The sequence below is a fragment of the Taudactylus pleione genome, unplaced genomic scaffold, assembly GCF_031769625.1.
Source record: "Taudactylus pleione unplaced genomic scaffold, aTauple2 ptg001607l, whole genome shotgun sequence".
Lineage (NCBI taxonomy): Eukaryota > Metazoa > Chordata > Amphibia > Anura > Myobatrachidae > Taudactylus > Taudactylus pleione.
The window spans coordinates 990,450-1,013,432 of NW_028286004.1; the positions used below are offsets into that span (position 1 = coordinate 990,450).

Consider the following 22,983-nt stretch of genomic DNA (forward strand, 5'->3'; position numbering starts at 1 on the left):
GATTTGCGGTACTAGCCCTTGTGATGTAATCATAGCTGACATAAGTGTCACAGGCTAATATTCATTCATGTTTTATATCTCATTTATCCACTTTACTGAATCTTGTTGTTTTACTTTCATTTTCTCATCACCCTGTCTTCTACAGGCGAGTGCTTGCTGCAGCAAAGAGGGCAAACCAAACAGGTCACTTCATGTGGGTTGGGTCTGACAGTTGGGGCTCCAAGATCTCACCAGTCCTGCAGCAAGAGGAAGTGGCAGAAGGATCCGTCACTATATTGCCCAGACGGGCATCAGTCAGAGGTTTACTAACATGCCATTATTGGATATTATTAGCACAATCTTTGCTGTTATCCTAAACACCACAAAATCTCATGTTCTCATCTATCTATCTATCTATCTATCTATCTATCTATCTATCTATCTATCTATCTATCTATCTATCTATCTATCTATCTATCTATCTATCTATCTATCTATCTAATACGCCTAGAAAAGTCAACTATCTGTATAACAAATGACACTTATACAGATTGTTCCAGACAGTATTTTTAGTGTAAACCAGTTGGCTTTTCAGAGCCATATTTCATCTTTTTTCTGCAGATTTTTTTTTTTAATAAAAAGAAAATGGCTGCTTGCTTAAGTATTCAACACTTGGAGACTAGTACTTGGTACAACCACCTTTTGCTGCAATACCAGCTGTAAGTCTATAGGGGTAAGTTTCTACCAGGTTTGCACACTGTCTGGGAGTGATTTTTGCCCATTCTTCCTTGCAGATTTGCTTTGGGTTGGTTGGATTATGGGCCTCATTCAGACCCACTCGCAAGCGGCTATCCGCTCGCAAGTGGGTCGATGGTGTGCACTGCGCATGCGCACGACAGAGGGAGCTCCATCGTGCGCATGCGCCAGACGCGACGAGCGAAGGACTTTCCTTCGCTCGTTGTGTCTGATCAAAGGGGGCGTGCTGTCGATGTTGATTGATGGCCCTTTGGTGGGCGTGCCGGGGGCGTGTCTCCCAGACGGAGGCGTTCCCAAGGGAACGCCTACCGTCAGAAGCCGGCCCCACTGACATCACTAGTGATGTCAGTGGGAGTGATTTTGGCTCTGATAGAGCCAAAATCACTCCAGGGCTTGTGGTCGAAAACCCCGACCACAGGCTTCTGGTCGCACTGGCGATGGTCGCGACCATCGCGACCATCATCCTGCACGCTCGTATGTGCTGTGGGTGGTGACCCACAGCTATACGAGCGTCCAGGAGGACGCTCCATTTTTATGGAGGACGGCCCTCATTCAGAGCGAGCGCTCTGCTCAGAGCGTCCGGCTCTGAATGAGGGCCTATGTTTGTGAATTGCAATTTCCAAATAGTGCCATAGATTCTTAACTGGAATGAGATCTGGACTATGAATTGGCCATTGTAGAACGTTCACCGTTTTGTTGCTCAACCCTGCCAGTGTTGCTTTGGCCTTGTGCTTTGGATCATTGTCCTGCTGAAAGGTAAACTTTCTCTCAAGCTTTAGTTTTTCTACATACTGAAACAGGCTGTCTTGAAGTACAGTATCTGCCTAGTCCCGTTGAGAAAAAGCATCCACACAACATGATGCTGCCATTCCGATACTGTACTTCACTGTTAGGATCATACTGTAGGTATGCGATCCCAGCAGTCACAGTGCACCTGGGGGTAGGACTGTGTAACAATGATGTTGGCAGATGCGCAAATCCGGCGCCGCCATGTCACCAGCCAGCTCCCAAGAAGTGCAGCCAGGGCAGTTAGGAGCAGAGCAGTAGACAGTGCTGCCGGTCTTCATAGAGTGCCCGCCCAACTGCACGGAAATGTAAAAAAGTCAGGTAACCTGGGTGGGGTGGGTGGTCTATGTCTTTGGGGGGGGTAGGTAAATGGTGAGTGGGTTGTGTTAACAGGGCATGTGTGTGTGGAGAGGTAAGTCCGACGGGTGTGGGTGGGTGATGGTAAGTGGTCTGTGTCCTGCAGGTGTGGGTAGGTGATGATTAGTGGTGTGTGTCCAGGGAGAGGGGGTGGTTTTGTTGTAGCCCATCGGTCACCCAGAGTCAGTGCATGCCTAGAGTTGGGATGGTGTTTGCTGAGCATTGGCCAGTGTTAGGTTTATGCCACATACAATGTTTTGCTATGAGGCCAGAAAGATTAACTTTTGACTCATCTGACCAGAAAAAATTATCCCACGTATTAGCTGTGTCACTCCGATGTTTTCTGGCAAACTTCAGATGTGGATATTCTTTAGCAATTGCTTCTTTCTAGCCACCCTTCCATACAGGCCATTTATATATAGAGTTCTTGATATGGTTTACTGGTGCACCCAGGCCCGGTGACAGGGGGGACTGCAGGTACACTCATACCAGGCCCCGAGGTCCAGAGGGGCCCCATGGACCGGACAAGCACAATACAAGGCCGCAGACTTATTGTTCCTGCCGGGCCGCAGCTGCCGGGACCCATAGTCACCGCCCAGCCTCAGCTCCGAGTCCCTTGTAGCCTGGCCCGGGCAGCTCTGGGTTCTTCCAGGTGGCTTAGCTGCAGCCCCGGTCTGGGCCTGACCTTTAAGTGTGCAACGCAGCGGCATGATGTCATAGGTCACGTTGCCGCACGTCTTCCATGCTGGGCCATCAGGTAGACTGCGCTGCTGAGGGGATGGTTGCTACTGGGGATAGGTGATGATAGAGGAGTAGGGGCTGGGTGCTGAGGACGGAAGGTGAAGGGGGCATAGGAAGCTGATATGGGCTGGGGCAGAGGAAGGTGATGGGGGCTGGGGACAGAAGAAGATGATAGGGGCTGGGGACAGAGGAAGGTGACTGGGGCTGGAGCAGAAGGTGACACGGGCTGGGGTTAAAATGTGACATGGGCTGGGGGAAGAAGGTGACACTAGCTGGGGGCAGAGGAAGGTGATGTGGGCTGAGGATGGAAGAAGATGAAGGGGCAGAGGACGGTAATGGGGCTGTGGGAAGAGGAAGGTGATGGGGCTGGAGATGCATGAAGGTGAAGGGGCAGAGGAAGGTGACAGGGATTGGGGGCAGAGAAAGGTGATGGGGGCTGGGACAGAAGGTGATAGGGGCTGGGGACAGAGGAAGGTGATGGGGGCTGGAGGCAGAAGGTGATAGGAGCTGGGGACTGAGGATGGGGGCTGTGGACACAGGAAGGTGATGGGAGGTTTCTGGGCTGAGGATGGTGATGAGAGGCTGAATTTGAGAAAGGTGATGAGGGGCAGAGGACTGAGGATGGCTGGCTGCAGACACCATCCCTCCTACCCCTGAGGCATCCACAGTACTGTCATCAAGAATACCTTGGAAGAGATGGCAGACAAGAACTACAGCCTGCATCATCAGTGACATAGAGACAGTGTGGTAAGCCATAGTGTATTTTTACTTTATTTAAATGCTGGCATATATTTCAGTTAACAATATCATGCTTCACATATCACACATGCAGGGGAGGGATGTGCGGGATCGGGGGTGGTGGTGAGAAGGTGGGGTCCCCAGAGACATCAGTGTACCGGGCCCGAGATTTCTGTTGCCAGCCCTGGGTGCACCTCCACTCCAGCCTCAGCCATTGAACTCTGAAGCTCCTTCAAAGTTAGAGCTGGCTTCTCTGTGGCTTCACATCCAAATCTCCTTCTTGCTTTGATGCTGAGTTTTGAGGGACAGCCTTGTCTAGACAGTGTCTGGGTTGTAGGATGCAGCTTCCATATCTTCACACTTGGATATTATTTTGTAGCTTTTTCCTTTCTTGTGCATGTCTATAACTTTATTTTTCATTTCCTTAGGATACTTTTTGGTCTTCATTTTCACAGCTTTCCTTCATATTCACAATATGAGCAATGTTATTTGAATTAAGGGATCTTTTATACATAAAAGCTGACCTTTTTTAAATGATACTCAGGTAGAGGCTAAGTGAAAGCCATTTGTTAGGACAATATGCTTGATCTGTGTAAACTTGGAGCTTCTACAGTACAAGAGTTGAATACTTATGAAAGCAGTAATTTTCAGTTTTTATTTTTTTTCTAAGTCTGCAGACAATTAATGTATCATGAGTTTGAGCCTACTGATTTGCACTAAAAGTACTGCCTGGAGCTATCTGTGTAAGCATCATTTGTAAGGCAGACAAATCTGTTGACTTTTTAGGGTGTTGATAAGAATTGCAAGCTATTGTGTGTGTGTGTGTGTATGTGTATATATAAATTATTATAAAATTGGAGCCTGATTAAAATTAGGTCATCACGCACGTTTGTCTGATGGCCTAATCATGGCTGGGGCATGTGCATGTCACATCTAACATGTATGGAGCATGCCCCAGCTCTCGCTGCACGCACTGTACACATTAGGTGTTATAATATGCACATGCGTGCTGGGACAGAAATGGTTTGGGAATGGAGGAGGCTATTGGGAAGGGGCAAGGTAGAAGAAGGGCGGGGGGTGGAGAACGGGAGGGAGAAGCTGGAGAGCAAGCTGGGAAGTGGCGGGTGAGATGGGGGTGGCAGCTGACTGAGTTTGACCCGTACTCAACAAAAAAAAATATATGTATGCTTACAGATGTGCCCTCAAACATTTAGACTCATTACGCCATTCCATGTAATGCCTGGGGAGAATGAGCTGCGCCGAGCGGTTTTTCACAATTTTTTTCGCTTGAATGTGCATCTTAGTTGCAAGAGCAGCAAGATGCGACAAAACCAATTCACGAGACTGCACTGATTGATTTAATATGCAGCACTTATATCTCTGTGTGACTGAGTCTGAATCTGTACAATGGAACTTTACATGAAAAAAAACTGTGGATGCTGCATTGTAGCACTTTGTATACTGATTCAGACTTGGTAACACAGATATACAAATGCTGCATATCGAACTCATCTGTGCCATCTTGGGAAGTGGCGGTGTCTCATGACTTGTGACTAAGATGCACATTCAAGCAAAAAAAAACATTTATAAGATGCTTGGTGCTCTGAGAAGGGCTGTTTGCCACGATTGCGGCAATAGTATCTGAAATAGATTTTTACCGCATATTGTCAATCATGCACATATTCTATAGATGACCTCAAAAAGACTATGGGGCCTATTCATCATCACTTAATCTCTACAAAAGCAGGTGAAAATGAAAATTTTCACCTGCAATTGTAGAAATTAAGTTATCGGGCCATTCATCAAGAGGGTAAAGCAGGAGATATCACAGATATCTCCTACTTACCTTTCTCGTGGGGAAATGGCCCACTGTCCGCATACACTAGTATGGGGACAATTCATCAAGCTCCAAAAATATATTTTCGAAACTTCGGTGCGGGAGCATTTGCCATCTTCAGATGGCGTTTGCTCCCACTAGTAGATCGCAACTCACTCCTTCCCTATGGTGAGGAGTCTCGGGTTGCGAAGAGGGAACCCTCTGCTCCTGTCCAGCTCCTTTCGCCGGACGTCAGGGCTCTAGTGCGCATGCGTGACCTGTAATTACACATGCGCACTAGTGTCACTGCTCCGAGCAGTGAAGCCGCTCGCGGGGACAGCTTATTTTTGGATCAGTTGTCTCCGCACCGGAGCAATGATGTATGTTCGGACTCTGATAATTAACATCATAAATAGACCCCTATATATCTCATAGTGTAAAATTAAAAATACAAGTAGCGGTTCATCCTCCTGCAAGGTAAAGCCGGAATACATAGCAGCTGATGCTCCCTGGTCAAAGTGGACAGAGGCCCTGATTCAGAGCCGGACGCTCTGACAGAGCGCTCGCTCTGAATCAGGGCCGTCCCTCTTTCCTTTTGGAGCAGCCTCCTGGCCGCTCGCATAGTTGTGGGTGACCACCCACAGCTAAAGCGAGCGGCCAAAATGATGGTCACGATGGTCAAGACCATCGCGACCATCGGGCTTGCGACGAGACCCTTGTGGTAGGGTCTCGTCTGCCGCAAGCCCTGGAGTGCTTTCGGCTCTATCAGAGCCAAAAGCACTCCCACTGACATCACTAGTGATGTCAGTGGGGCCGGCCCCAGATGGTAGGCGTTCCCATGGGAATGCCTCCGTCTGGGGTGCCACGCCCTCGGCACGCCCACCAAAGGGGGCGTGCTGTCAATCACCATCGACAGCATGCCCCCTTTGGTGCGAGACCCATAACGACGGCTTGGCCGTCGTTATTCGGTTCTCACGCATGCGCATGACGGAGCCGCCTCCGTCATGCGCATGCGCACTTGGGCAACATTGACCCGCTTGCGAGCGCTCGCAAGCGGCTCTGAATCAGGCCCTGAATTCCATGACTCATTTTATCTGGGACTGGATTTTTTTAAAGTGAAATTAAGTGTATGGGTCTATTCACCCTTATCTACTTAAATAGGGCTCTCAATTAACTAAAGGAAGTCACATGACCATGGATACTTTTACATTAGTGCAAACTCATATAATGTGTACAATAAACATCATAATAACACAGTTTGCAACTATTCATGTACAGGTCACTTCATATGAATTCACATTTAGGGACTTTAAAAATAGAAAATAATAAACTCTAGGGTTGGTAATATTGTATACTACAGTATACATAGATAGCAGTACAACATAAATTTGTGATTATCTATTCTATGGGCTCCGGATATAAGGATGTCCGATTCTGGATATCCGGCATGGCGGGTCTGCAATATACCAGCACACACAATGATTCACAGAATTAAAACTATTATAACTAATCAGCCCTCTGTGGGTGCTCCCCAAACTTCAGAACCCACCTGGGATCTAAACACCTGTTCTCACTATCTTTGGGCCAAATCCCTCAATCTGACGTGGATGGTGGGATCTGAAGATTTTTACCAGACACTTTTGGCCAAGTGATGTCTTACCAGAGTGCCAGGAGTGCTGTCCAAATTATGTACAGTGCATCCTGAAAGTATTCACAGCGCTTCACTTTTTCCACATTTTGTTACGTTACAGCCTTATTCCAAAATGGAATAAATTCATTTTTGTCCTCAAAATTCTACACACAATACCCCATAACGACAATGTGTAAAAAGTTTTTTTGAGATTTTTGCAAATTTAATAAAAACAAACAAACTAAAAAATCACATGTACATAAGTATTCACAGCCTTTGCCATAAAGCTCAAAACTGAGCTCAGGTGCATCCTGTCTCCACTGATCATCCTTGAGATGTTCCTACAGCTTAAATGGAGTCTACCTGTGGTAAATTCAGTTGTTTGGATATGATTTTGAAAGGCATACACCTGTCTATATAAGGTCCCACACTTGACAGTGTATGTCAGAGCAGAAACCAAGTATGAAGTCCAAGGAATTGTCTGTAGACCTCCGGATTGTCTCGAGGCACAAATCTGGGGAAGGGTACAGAAAAATATTTGCTGCTTTGAAGGTCCCAATGAGCACAGTGGCCTCCATCATCCGTAAATGGAAGAAGTTTGGAACCACCAGGACTCTTCCTAGAGTTGGCCGGCTGTCTAAACTGAGCGATCGTGGGAGAAGGGCCCTAGTCAGGGAGGTGACCAAGAACCCGATGGTCATTCTGTCAGAGCTACAGCATTCCTCTGTGGAGAGAGGAGACCCTTCCAGAGGGACAACCATCTCTGCAGCAATCCACCAATCAGGCCTGTATGGTAGAGGGGCCAGATGGAAGCACATGGCAGCCCGCCTGGAGTTTGCCAAAATGCACCTGAAGGACTCTCAGACCATGATAAACAAATTCTCTGGTCTGCTGAGACAAAGATTGAACTCGATGGTGTGAATGCCAGGCATTATGTTTGGAGGAAACCAGGCACCGCTCATCACCAGGCCAATACCATCCCTACAGTGAAGCATGGTGGTGGCAGCATCATGCTGTGGGGATGTTTTCCAGCGGCAGGAACTAGGAGACTAGTCAGGATAGAGGGAAAGATGAATGCAGCAATGTACAGAGACATCTTGGATGAAAACCTGCTCCAGAGCGCTCTTGACCTCAGACTGGGGCGACGGTTCATCTTTCAGCAGGACAATGACCTTAAGCACACAGCCAAGATATCAAAGGAGTGGCTTCAGGACAACTCTGTGAATGTCCTTGAGTGGTCCAGCCAGAGCCCAGACTTGAATCCGATTGAACATCTCTGGAGAGATCTGAAAATGGCTGTGCACCGACGCTTCCCATCCAACCTGATGGAGCTTGAGAGGTGCTGCAAAGAGGAATGGGCGAAACTGCCCAAAGATTGGTGTGCCAAGCTTGTGGCATCATATTCAAAAAGACTTAAGGCTGTAATTGCTGCCAAAGGTGCATCAACAAAGTATTGAGCAAAGGCTGTGAATACTTATGTACATGTGACTTTTTACACGTTGTCATTATGGGGTATTGTGTGTAGAATTTTGAGAGCTGAATTTATTCCATTTTGGAATAAGGCTGTAACATAACAAAATGTGCAAAAAGTGAAGCGCTGTGAATACTTTCCGGATGCACTGTATGTCTATGTTACTTGAATTTACCTCCTGATAACTACCCCAAATCATACGATACAGTCCGATATCTGGTGGATTGTCCTACCATCCCAAGAGCCAGGATGTTTGCCCCGATTTACTGGGAGTGTTTGGATTTTAGGAGATTTGACCCATTCACTATCGCACTGCATGGCAAAGTGGTGGTGAACAAGTACAAGCTGAAATGCAGAGGTGTCTTCAGGGCAGAGGTAGGGGAAGAGGACTGTTGAGAGCGTTGCACTTCAGAAACACTAGAATATTCCCCTAGGTGTGATTCTGTCCCTCTGTAAATTAGTGTGTGCCACATATTACTATCTTTGCATGAGCAACGATTAACATGAACAATTACATACTGCCCAGAAGAGGTACAAGCTAAACAGAGTCAAGACAATCTGACCTAAGCATTATAGCCAAACATATAATAAATTAATTTCAGAGATAAAAAACATTTTGATAGTACAGGCAAATTGAACAGATAGAGCGCCATTAAATATGAGGAAAGCATTTAGTGTAAAATGTTCTTATAGAGCTAAATCATAGCTATACGAACTTATTTGATAAAGGTAAATTAAAAATGTATATACTGTATATTCTCTTCAGTATGCTATCATAATATGAGATTCTGAACCAAATAATTTTTTATTATACATATGAAATTGACGGACTAATGGTTTGTAACAATATAATTTATAGGATGCATTACTTTTTTGATAATATAATTTATAATTTTTATGTTAACAATATAGGCAATTGTGGTGATAATTTTTAATTCAATTGCATGCTGACAATTATGTCTATTCTACGACCCTACTATAGTATTATACTATGATTATATGGCAATAAATTAGATAATTATTCATATTATATTTGTGATTTATTATATTACTATTAGGATTATCGATCCGAAAATACAAGGAAAAATCAATCCCAATCACTGTAGTTTCTACACACTTCATTATTTTTAAAATGTTTTGTTAGGAATCAGTACTATATATATTGTGAGCTTTAAAATGCATTCTTTTATACGTAAGTTGCACAACTGCAGCTAAATAAGCTCCCCAACAATAGTAGTTAGCAGTTCCAAGCAAAGACTTACCACATCGCCAACACTGACAACTCTGATGTGACTTTAATGTTTACACTACAGCAAGGGGAAATATTATTCATTATAATACACAAGTTCAATTTAAAACAAAACACGTTTTTTTTCATAAAAGATCCTCATATTCAGAAGCTTTATTTTCACTGACAATTATATTTTCTATTACAGAAAACTGTCAGAATGAGTAATGTGACACTAGAAACTTCACTACTCTCCATATTTATGTTATTTTTGCAAGAGTGACATTACTAATCTCTAAATATAAGTGATGACATCACTACTTAAATATGAGCATCATTTACAGACTATTTTACATATATCACTTTGTATTATATAGAATAATGTACCGCCTAAACACACATATATAGGGCACAGACTGCCAGCTATTTTGAATGTATCTCTACTATATATATATTTTAATTGTTCATACATGAACACACACATATTATTCACATACTTACTCATGTGTGCGCATGCGTGTGTGTGTATATATCTTGTTCCAGAGCAGAATACACACACCTGCATTTCATTGCTCAAGGACATAAAAACATCTTGCTTCTGTACTACTGCTCATGCAAACCCCTCTCTGAGTGGATGTGTCATATCTCTGCTATTTCTTCTACTCACTGGCACAACTATCATGCGAACATCTCCTATCATACATCATATAAATAAATATTCTGGCAGCACTGAGGTATCTAAACTACTTGCATGTTTCAGGGCCAATAAGTAGTTCAAAGAAATTGTCAGAGTTCCTGTGCACCCACTGGCATCAAGTATCACATAAAAGAAACAGATGGAAAAAACACTATAGGCCTATTTCTGAGTTTCACACAGCTTCGGAATGCGAATATATAGCTAACCGATTGCTGGTGTCATTCATGCGAATCGTGTTACCTCACTATTTCTGCTCACAGATTCTGCCAGCAATCACTAGTATTGGGGCTTACACCAACCCTATGCTGGGTGTAAGAGATCTGTATGAAATAGGCATCCCCTCGGCATATGCACAACTCTGGCTACATGCCCACGATACTCCCATGACAGTCTCGCAAGATGGTTCTCAGTGGCCACCCAGAAACACCCATTTCATGTATGTGAGTGCAGGATCGAGATCTGTCCATGCTAAAGCTCACGGGATGTGGCTTTATACGGAGCTGCATGTGACTCAGAATCAGGCCCTTTATTTATACAGATATTATTTCCAAAAAAGTACTTCTACAATTACATATATGCAGTATGTATATATATATTTATATTTGTGTGTGTATTTTATTTGCTTTCTTTATTATTACAAATTGCTGTTTTCCTACTTGTCTTAGGGTTTGACCGGTATTTTACCAGTCGGACACTAGATAACAACAGAAGAAATGTCTGGTTTGCTGAATTTTGGGAGGACAACTTTCATTGCAGGCTGAGCCGAAATGCACTGCGCCGAGGTGGTCTTATGAAGAAATGTACAAGTAAGAAAACACACACACATTTCAGAATATGTATACTGCTTTTTATGTGTGACAGTGCTTCTTCTAGTCCACCAAGATATGTCTGTATCCTGACGAAAGATTAAATTCTGAAACGTTGATTTAAACTGTTGTGGCGAACAGATTTCTGTATGCTGCTGATTGCAAGTCCACTGAGCTCTCTCTCTCTCTCTCTCTCTCTCTCTCTCTCTCTCTCTCTCTCTCTCTCTCTCTCTCTATATATATATATACACAGGGCCGTAACTAGGGTAGTGCGACCTGGCAGGGGGCGCTGTTTGGGCCTGTAAATGTTCTTTTTATTATCATTCTAATTTGTAGCTTCCTCTTCTTTTATCCCCAGCATCTCCTGGCCTCCCCTATGTCTTCCCTGGCTGTTCCCCATGTGGCCATGGCCCTTTTTCGGGTGCATTTCTTATGTCTCTATTTGAAAAATAATGGGGGAGAGGGCCAATGCTCTTTCTGGCACAGGGCACCAAAAAGTCTAGTTACGGCTCTGTATATATATATAAATATATATATATACACACACAGTCTATATATATATATATTTATATACAAATATAATTCATATATCTACAATTTAAAATGTTATAAAAATATGTGATGTATGTTACTAAAAGTGGATTTGTGTACAAGTATATATAATTTCATTCATATATATCCAAGTTTGAGGTAAAACATGCCCAATTTATTCACTAAGAAATAGCCTATAGTAAAGGATATGCATGTACAATTTATGAGAAAAAAAGTATATATGTTTCATGCTTTTAAATGACAGTTTGTGTGGCACTTCTTTCTCTGATGGGGATGTTCCTGAGTGTATGGGATGCACATGCACTGTAGAAGAAGGGGCAAGGTAATATAGGTGGGAGTGATTTGGTTTGGGTCTGGTTTTTAGAATGTGATATAAGAGCTGACAGCAGCAGCTGACTAGGGATGCCATTTAGCAAGTGACCATCGATGGTAACAACTATGCAATGGATAACCATCGATGGTTTCACCAACCAATGGTCATCCATATTATTTGACTGACTGGCCCATGGGCCAATTAGATCCTGGGGGTGGGGTTTTGTGGTGTCAGGGGCGGAGCTATGCTTAGTGTCCCAGCACCTTGCAAAAAAAACCAAAAAAACATTTGGGTATGCTTTACCATCGATGGAGGGAAATCACCTGGTACTCCCCCATCAATGGTAAAAGCATTCGACATCGGCCATAAACGATTATGAATCACCGATGGTCGATGGCCATCCCTACAGCTGACAGTTTGTCTGGAGATCACTTCCTTGAGTTCCACCCCCCTGTGCCCTGTGCGGCAGCTGAGCTATGGAGACAGGGGCATATCTATAATGGGTGCAGTGTGTGCGGGGAACATGGGCCCCTGGGTCCAGGGGGTCCTCACACCGCACAGCCTCCACCCAAAATATTACTTACCTCTCCGGAGCCCCACGTCGGTGCGGGTGTCCGGCACTGTAAAATGACTGGAAAATGGCCACGGCGGCCATTGTCCCGTTGTTTGCGCATGCGCAGTACAGGGAAAATGGCCACCGTGGCCATTTTCCCGGTGACCTGTGCAGACACTATAGACTCTGGGTACACTCTAGTGCCCAGAGTCTATAACTCCGGCGCTGGCCGCGCACAGCTCAGTGCGCTGCCGGCCACCGGGCGGAGAGGAAGGGGCCCGTGTCGGAGACTGCACATGGGCCCCCTCCTCTCTAGAAATGCCCCTGTATGGAGGGCTGCCAGGCACAGGGGGGTGGAGCCATAGAGGGAGCTTGTCACAGCAGGAGCTGTGAAGCTGATGAGGAGCCGAGTTACTCACCCTCCCAGAGAGGTGGCAGTGGTGGTCTGGTTTCCGGCGGCAGTGGAGTCCCTAAGGCAGTCGGCTGTCAGCGGCGAATGGTGATCGGAAACGTGGAGCCAGTGTGAGGTTTGGAGGCCAGCACAGTTTCTTATAGGCGGCCACCCAGAGGCAGTGTCAGTCACAGAGCAGGGGCTGATAGGGAGACACTGCACTCTTAATAACACCATACCAGTTACTGAGTCTAAGTGCCAACCGTTTGGGAGAAATAATAACTGGTTATTTGAACTAAGGAGCTCATTCAGACCTGTTCGCAATGCTGTGCTCTCTCGCAGCCAGGCGATTGTTGCAAACTGCGTATGCGTATAAGTCGCAGTGCACGTGCGCGAACTAGTCACTTCGATCGGGAATCGTGTGCTCATAGCACAAAGACTGAGCGCTACTTTAAGTGACAGTTTGTGGGTGGAAAAAGGTGGAAGGTCCAGGAAAACGGGGGAGTGGATGAACGAACACAGGCGTGTCTGAGCGTCAAAATGGCGTTCTTTGGGTATACATAATTAGCATGGAAGCGTCATTGTACATGTCACCTGGTTGTTTTTCAGCCTGCAGTGATCGTAGTGCTTGCGGAAGGGTAGGATCTACCTCAAGGGTTGCGAGCAGCTCAGATGGCTCTCGATGTTACTGATTAATCATACACTTCCTGGAGATGACGTGTGCTTAGAATGAAAAGTGGGTGTCATTACCCCGGCGTGCAATCACTCTGCCGTCGATCTCTAAGACATAGAGGGTGTCCTTAAACCTGGCCGTGCGATCGCTGAATTGGCATATTCGACCCTTACGGCTGCGAGAGAGCGCAGCATAGTGCACAGGTCTGAATGAGCTCTACTCTGCCGTCGCTCTCTAAGACATAGAGGGCGTCCTTAAGCCTGGCTGTGCGATCGCGGAATTTGCATATCCGCCCCCTGACGGCTGCGAGAGAGCGCAGCATAGCGAATGGGTCTGAATGAGCTCCTAAGTTCACTACAGTTAATTGATAAAACTCAGGGTGTGGTTATAAATCATACTGCCAATGCAGTACTATGGACAATGAGGGATCTTCATCTACTGTATAACTAATAGACTATAAAGTAGCTAATATTACCTAAAGACTGGTACTGACAGACACTGTTGCAAGGTATGCAGTTAAATAGGGACTTAGACATAGGTATTTTAAAAGCAACATCCTAAGCTGCAAAGTGACATACAGTCAGCAGGGAAAGGATAAATAAACTAAAAGTGCTAAGAAGTGTAAAGCATTGAGCCTTAGGCAGCACCACAGCCATCATTCTACATAATCGTATAACTGGTCATATTTCTCAGGAAAGCATCTATATATTTATGGACATTGGAAAGTTAAGTTTAGAGGAGAGGATAACACTAAAGGTAGATGAAGAATAATCTACTTACAGTTACTTAACCAAGGAGATACACTATGACTTTCAGCAATTGACATGGACACTAAGGTTTAATATGTATATTCATTTTTGTCATCGGTGTATAGTATTGTTCTTTTGTTCAATTAAAACGTAAATACATATATATGTACAAACGGTGCATGCTATTGTCTGAGGTGTACCTGAAAGTTATGTTGCTATTTCTAAAGAAAATGCTAATACAAAAATGTTGGAATTATATTTAATAAGTATATTATTTGCCTAAAGGATTCTAGAACACTTAAAGAATCTCGGGGAAAGAATAACAGGTGTACACTGTAATATCCTGTGTCATAGTATATGGGTTGCATAGCTCCCTATTAAAACATAGACGTTAATTATAACTTTTAAAAGGGTTATCCCAAGTATGCCCATAATGACTATTAATACTTGGGTGGAGGCAATACACCACTTAATGGGAGGTTAAAGACAGGTAAATATTAGACAGCAAGGGGGTTAGTAACCTGGTGACCCTTTACAGAGGGTGTAGGAGGGGTTACACCTACAAGTTTGTTGTAACTTATTTGATGCTTGAGAAATAAATAATTTAATAACGTAATCCTTTTAGTGTTACAGAGGGTGTGTGGGGAGGGTGAGGAGCAGTGACTCTATAATGTTGGCTGTGACACAGAGTAGGAATCAGTCACTATAATGTTGGGTGTCTGACACAGCAGAGGGAAACACTTTAATGTGGGGCGTACAGCATACTTACCTACCGGAAGAGTATCCGGATAAAGCGGGCAGGATGGCGAGCTGATTTCCGGGAATTGCAGCATAAATGCCGTGAATCATGGCTCCGTATGGAGGGGGTGGGGCTAAATGATGCAGAAATGCATCATCTAGTCCCGCCTCCTCCTCACGCTCCCGCGATTCGCAGCAGTTTGCCGTGACGGGATGGGGTCTAATGACATAGGTACCCTGCCCCGCCCCCAAAAGTGGCCAGCTGTGTCTCCTCTCCAGGCATCTCCCAGGGAGCAGAATATAAAAGTCGGTAAGTGTGGCGTACAGGGAGGGAACCATACACGTTACTTTAAAGTATGTTAGGGTGGGAGGGAGAAAAAGTAATTCTTAGTTATTATTATACCACATCTTCATGAGCTGTACTGATGTACCCGCATCGGCACTAGCAGCACTGTGCAAATCACTGGCAAATTAGCTCAGTGGCCATTTTGCAGGTGTTTTGCACATGAGCATTAGGGAAATCAGTAGGAGACTCTGGCATAGCACTAGAGTCTCCTCTAGTGTCCGGAGTCTGCTCAGTGGCTGCCGGCCCCTGGGTAGAGAGGAGGAAGCCCTAGATGGAGACTGCACACTGGCTCCCTCCTCTCTTAATATGCAGAATCTGTAAACAAAGTGCTACAATGCAGCTGCCATGGCTTTTTTTCACGCCAAGGTTAGTTATGCAGATTCAGACCAAGTTGCACAAAGATATAGAAGTGTCACAAATCAAATTAATCAGTGCAGTTTTGTGAAGCGGTTTTGTCGCATCCTGTTGTTCACGCAAAAGGCTTGAAAAAGTCTCTACACCACTGTGTGCAGCTCACTCGCGCCGCATTGACATATTGACATATTGTGGTTCAGTGTATGAGGACGCATCTGTATATGAATCTAGTTGTAAGCACTTAGCATGCTGATTGAGAGACCCAGGAGCCTATTCATAATCGGAGGCCGTATTAATCATTGTTCCAGTGCGGGGCCAGCTGCTCTGAAAAGCAGCTGTCCCCTTGGTTAGTATCGCAGCTACAGATGAAGCTGTGTTACTTACCTCCTACCCGTCGGCCCGGCTACGCATGCGTGACCCGAGGTCACGCATGTGCACAGCCGCGAGGGAGGTAGTGAGGAGGCATCTTCACATCTTCACATCCCTGGAACTCCTTCCCATAGGAAGGAGTGGGGATCTGAGAACAGGTGCCATCTGAAGATGGAGCTTGTTCTCAGAAGCAAACTCCGAAAACTTTCAGTTTTCGGAGTTTGCAGAATATCTGGGGTCTTTTTCAAACTCCTGTTGATGAATAGCCCGGTAACTAAAATATGCGGAAACTAGCATTTCCGCACGGTTACCGGGCCATTTAGTTTTGATGAATAGGCCCCTCAGTCACACACAGATATACAAGTTAAACATATAGGGCGGGATGCATGCCGGTGTGCATGACGATCCACGCAGAAGCCCCAGAAGCCCCTCCGATGTCCTTCTGCGCATAAGCAATCGGATCCGTCTCTCACCAATCTCCCGATAGAAGCCCATAGGCTTCTATGGGTAAAGCCATCTTACAATTTTTTTTTCCTTCAATTTATCATTAGGGGGGTGTCCAAAGGGTTCTGAAAGAAATCCCCACATTTTTGGCCAAAAATAGGGATTTAGCATTTTTTTCTCCTGGTCTGGGATGGAGAAAACTTTTCTCTAGTTTTTTTTTCGCCTGTTACCGTTTTCACCTGGTTTTTGGTGAAAATTTAGCTGTTTTTTGGGCGAAAAATGTCCGTTTTCACCAATGGCGAAAAAAACAGCTGTTTTGAATACGGCCCTCAGACGCATTTTGAGTGTAGATGAGCAAGGACACATCTGTATGTCTTTATGCTATGAGTGGATGACACTGGATTCAATGAAACAGACTAGAAGAGCCTCATAGGTAGTAAGATAGTAGGTTAAAAGTTCAAAGCACAGACATATTAGAAAATGTAGGCAGTGCAGAGGGATTTGGAACACCCAGCTATAGTACTTTTTGGCAGCACATCCACAAATGCTGTCATTTATCATTTAAGAATATTTTGAATACAATACGCATGGCACACTGGAATTAGCCTTAGCAATTAGAGAAAATTTTGCTGCATACATCAGTTATTATTTTATATTATTATTTATCCATCATTTATATAATTTACTTTAAATAGTTGAAAAATAATGGTTGACGTTACTTATGCAACACTAAACTGATATTTCTTATATCATTATTTTAGATCAGGACTTGAGTTCCCAATTGTTCTCAGTCAGGGAGTGCTGAAAAAATTATTTTTTCACTGACAGATTGGCAGCTTTTAAGTTTTTTTTTATGGAAAAGAAATGTTCTCTTATGAATTAATATTTGATGTCCCATATTGCACACTGTGTGTAAATAGTGTTTTTATTTGACTATAAGTGCTACCTTTTGTTGTTTGTATTTCAATTGGTTGCAGTTCCCACTGGGTTTAGCTGCAATTTAGACAAATTACATTCTCAGGAACACAAATCTGTGCACCTACATCTATTAATCACCTTTGGTCTCAAGTATGATCTCTATACTGATGACACTCAGGAGCTCATTCAGACCCTCTCGCAAGTGCGTTCGCTTGCACGCTGTGTATGCAAATCCAGTGCATGCCCAGCAAGGCAGGTGATCGCACAGCAAGGCATTAGCACGCCCACTATGTCTTGGTGTGCGGTCACCTAGTGTATGCAGATGCCCATGCACCATTCATAAGACGCCCACTTGTGCACATCATCTCCTGGAAGTCCTTTAAAACATTGGTTCATCGACCACCATCGGATGCAATCGCAGCACTTGAGGTTGACTATACGCCTGTGTTTGCACCTCCACTCCCCCGTTTCTAGTGGTCTGCCCCTGTAACCACCCAAAAACAGCATCTCCTGTCACTCACTCTGCTGGGCTGTCTATGCGCAATGAGTGAATGCATTCTGATCTTTCGCAGTGGTTTGCGCAAACGCATTGCGATGCATACGCATACACAGATCGCAACTATCGGTCAGCTACAAGCAATCACATCCTAGCAAGCGGGTCTGAATCAGCTCCTCAGATCAACCTCTTTTGACCTTTCCTCCTCTCCTCACTCCTGGCTCTGCTATTTCCTCCTGAATGTCCCTGTGCTTTCTTAAACTTTACAGAACTAAACTTTAACTTTAAGACCAGGGGAGGATAAGGATGGAAAACCAGCCTGGGAAGTTTTTGGAAGCAGCACTAATGGGGACGAGGCTCTGTTGAAGGGCGAGGTCTTGAAAGGCCTGATTCTAAATTGGATGCAGTCACGGCTACTACTAACCCCTTGCATAGTGCACAGCTGTGCGTCTGAATGTGCAAGGACTGAGATGCCTACTTTTAGCGTGTACAGATGCCGCAATACCGCTTGGTGCGCATTTAGATGCCACCATCGGTTGCACCAGCAATATCCAAGTTGCATTTCATCCATCTGATTATGGCCTCAATGTGTATGCAACTACTTTCAGCAACACACTCGCAGCCTTCTAATAACATGCACATACTATGCTACATCTGCGTCTGATTAGCAACCATCTGTAACCACCCAGGATCACCCAACACATTTATAATATTTATATTGCGTTGCAGAAATGAAGAATTAAACAGCACCTTAATTTCTCATAGCCCCTGATTCTGAGTGGGATGCTGCAGTGTCCGTCTGTGCGTCCTTTGCAGTTGCATAGTCGCATCTGCAGCCTTATGCTAATGTCGCTGCAAACTCCTTGCATGGGGCAGCCGTCCGTCTGAGTGTGCAAGTACTGAGATACCCACTTTTAGCGTATACACATGCAGCACTACATATTGGCATGTTTTCAGGCGCTACCATAATTCAAATTAAACAGTTTTCCTCTTATTCTCTATGTGTATCTCACCCTATTTTGATAGTATGATGTATATACCACTGTTGGGTGTGCGGTCGCTCTCTGACTTACGCACGTCTTGGGTGGTTGAGTGGTGTATCTATTACAAATATACAGCAGAGTTTTTGTGAGGGAAACTTGCTAAATGTTTTCCCCTCAGGGGCATCTGAAGTAACCCACATTCAGAACATTATGGTGCAGCTGCAGAAGTCACATCTCACTCTATATACAACATACAGGCAGCAGCATGGGGAGCATCGCAGCGACCACCACATAATACAGAGAACATCACAGTGACCACCATATAATGCAGAGAGCATATCAGCGACCACCACATAATACAGACGCCATCGCAGCGACCAGCATATAATGCAGAGAGCATCACAGCGACCATCACATAATACAGAGAACATCACAGCTACCACCATATAATGCAGAGGGAGTCATAGTCACCACCAAATAATGTAGAGCATCGCAGTGATGTATATAATACAGATATATATATATATATTGTTGCCTTTAACTAGCGCTTCAATGGTACAATGTCACTAAAAATCCCAATATTCCTACAAGCTGCGCTGATAATAATTATGACCTCCTACTTTAATCTTAGGTATTTAACTTTAATTATAATAATAATCACTCCTTTTTTAATATAAAATAAAAATTCCTTAATCAGTGATATACAAGGGTATCCCAGAGGACTCTATTTCTTCTTTACAATAAAAGTCCCATGTGACTTTTTTCAGTTGAAGAAGACCCACCAGATCTGGGGATGCTCTCAATTGGTATTATTGGAGACTTTACCGGTATCAAAAAATACAGGCCAATAGAATACTTCTTTCATTAATATAGTTCTCCTTTTGGGTTTCAGCTGCAAGTAAACCCTTGCACCAAAAGAAACCCCAAAAACAAATCAATATACCAATAGTAATATTTGTATATTTATTAGAACATAAAAGATTCATAAAATATTTAAATATTTTCAGGTATATACCATAATATTTACTGTGGAGCATGTACAAGATATAGCACCATTTGTTTGTATAATACAAATGTTTTTCCACCTTACACTTCTGTCATTCACATCAGTGGGCACCCAACAAATGTGCCAAGTGAGTAACCCAACACGTTTCATCCTTATACAGACTTCTTCAGGGGTAACTTTTTAACAAAATAAAACAATAAAACATGGGTGTCAAATTAACTGTGCGAGTCAATAATAGCTGTTCACATATAATGCACACTATAATAGTGATAGCGATATAAAACTACTTAATGTGTAACAATCTCAAGTGATACAAAATTAGTACAATTCATACTCCTTCACTTAGATGTATAATTAATATAATTCCCACATGATCCAAATTTAATCACTCAATTTGTCATATCATTGCATCTCCATTGTGCAGTAACATTTTTATAAAATATAAGAGTACATACCACTTAAAATTGTGCCGTACCTGGCAAATGGAGAGGATTCTCTGAAATCCACACAATAAATTCTCTCTAAAGCTATACCTAAAATTGTCAGGAGAAGTTTATCAGAGTCATATTACATTCAGAGCTTGAAAAGTACTAACATTTTCTTTTCATCCAAACTTTATACTCACAGATTCTACCATAGGAGTGAACACAACTCGTCTCTGAGAATGTGCCAATACGAGCACCTAAAATTGGGTCAAAAAATGCATATATGACCTCAATCTTCCCATAGGGATTTAATTTTAGTATTAATGATATTATATTACAACAAAAATCTCAAATATTCACTCAAATAGCCATAATCCTACAGCTTAAATAGCTAATATTCTTTACAACAATATAAATACAGATGAATATAAATACAGATGCATATAAAATTTGTGAGCATTGTGGGGAAGCATATAACTCACTTACCTGGACCACAATGTCAGTCCACCTGTTTCACCAAGCATGTGATCCCTAATGCCCAGACCTTCCTATTTATTCCCCAAGCTGAGTGACATCACTTCCTCTAATTAGCTTAATGTGATTCAATTATCCTAAACACTATTCATTGAAATCCATATATGCACAGAAGACCAACTTTTATGTTTCACTTATTTAGCCATGAAATCCTTACTTATATCTATATAACCATGCTAAATGCGGTTAATCTTAATTAATCCATTTACGGCTACTGGTACCCATCATACCTACGCTGCGTTCCTCTAGACCTCGTGATGCCCTTAGTGTATGTTCCTTTCGGATAACCTAACATGTGACCACTATCCAAAGGTCACGTGACAAAGGTCTCTTACCCAGCCCCCGCCACCGTAACTATCGTCCTCTTACTCAAGCTCTGTTAACTTAATTCCGTCATAACGCATTACGTGACTGCACTCCAGCGGTCACGTGAATAAAGACCTTCTACCTAGAATCTCCCGCTGTCACGTGACTCTGGTCACTTTTCTTAGATTCCCATTGTCGGGCACTAGAAGGATAATTAGCTTGATGGTGGCCATTTTGTTGGCGGGATTAGAGAACTCAATTTTCCTGCGGTCACGTGACCTGGGTCACCTTACCTAGATTCCATTCATATTTGTCAAGCACTAGAGGGATAATTAACTGAACAGTGGCCATTTTGTTGGAGGGATCAGGGAACTCCGATTATTTCCTATATTAATGAACATTATATTGTATAATTAATTCTAACTACTAAAACATATTTCTAACCTTACCTCAATGACCAATTCATAATCCTTGGGGACCCTTATGTGGAATACTAAATCCATGCTATATTCTATCTATCTATCTATCTATCTATCTATCTATCTATCTATCTATCTTTATATATATATATATATATATATACATATATATATATATATATATATATATATATATATCGAAAAAGAGGTGCAGCACTCCTGGCTCTTGAATAATGACAAAATACCGGCATGTAGAAGGCAACGTTTGACAGTGCCTAATTAAACGAGCACTGAAACGTTGCCTTCTAAATGCTGGTATTTTGTCACTATTCAAGAGCCAGGAGTGCTGCCCCGCTTTGTCTATGTATGTGAGTAATTCAGTGCGGGCACCCAGCCTACCGTGTTTCCCCGATAATAAGACACTGTCTTATTTTTTTTTTTGGTTCCAAAAAACACCATAGGGCTTATTTTCGGGGTAGGTCTTATTTTAACTAACATTGACAGCCCCTTATGCAGGCCCCCCTGTAGCAGTGCCCCTTATGCAGGCCCCCCCTGTAGCAGTGCCCCTTATGCAGGCCCCCCTGTAGCAGTGCCCCTTATGCAGCCTCCCTTGTGTAGCAGTGCCCCTTATGCAGGCCCCCCCCTCCGGTAGCAGTGCCCCTTATGCAGCCTCCCTTGTGTAGCAGTGCCCCTTATGCAGCCTCCCTTGTGTAGCAGTGCCCCTTATGCAGGCCCCCCCCCTGTAGCAGTGTCCTTTATGCAGGCCCCCCCTGTAGCAGTGCAAGTACGGTACTTACCTGAGTCACCGCCGTCCGGGATGTCCCTTTCACTTGCGCGCTGACTGGATCTAATATGATCCAGCAGGCGCGGCCACACAGGATCCTCAGCGCGCGGGTGACGCCATGACGTCACCCGCGCACTGCATGACTGGGAACGCTGGTCTCTGCAGCGTTCCCAGCTCAAAAAGAAAAAAAGGTAGGTCTTATTTTCGGGGTAGGGCGTATTTTAGACCGGGCTTCACAAGTAAGGGTAGGGCTTATTTTCAGGGTAGGTCTTATTATCAGGGAAACACGGTAGTATGTACTTATAACAGGAGAGCCAGACCACATCCACATTGTGTTTAAGGGGATACACCTCAAAAGCTATTGGAGGTACCAAACTGAAATTTGGCATGGGCAGGTAGAACTGTTATTTGGTGCTGCATGCCAAATTTCAGGGCAAAAGCATAAAAAATGAGGATTTGGGAGTAATCTAAATTTCCAACTGTTAGTTATTTCTGACACACTCAGGACCTCATTCAGAGTCGGTCGTTGAGGCCGCACGGTCGTACGACCAACGACCGCAAAATCCGATCATACGGCAGGGCGATCGTACACAAAGTGACGCCAATTCATTAGCACTGCACCTCC

At 43.9% G+C, this 22,983-nt stretch overlaps 1 protein-coding gene across 1 annotated transcript in view; it reads left to right on the plus strand.

Moving 5' to 3' along the window:
- GRM4 (glutamate metabotropic receptor 4) overlaps positions 1–22,983 on the plus strand; it is a 330,292-nt gene that overhangs the window by 239,764 nt on the left and 67,545 nt on the right. The window contains exons 5-6 of the mRNA XM_088464206.1: positions 146–300; positions 10,865–11,005. Of these exons, the coding sequence (XP_088320332.1) occupies positions 146–300; positions 10,865–11,005 (296 nt within the window). The remainder of the gene's footprint in view (positions 1–145; positions 301–10,864; positions 11,006–22,983) is intronic.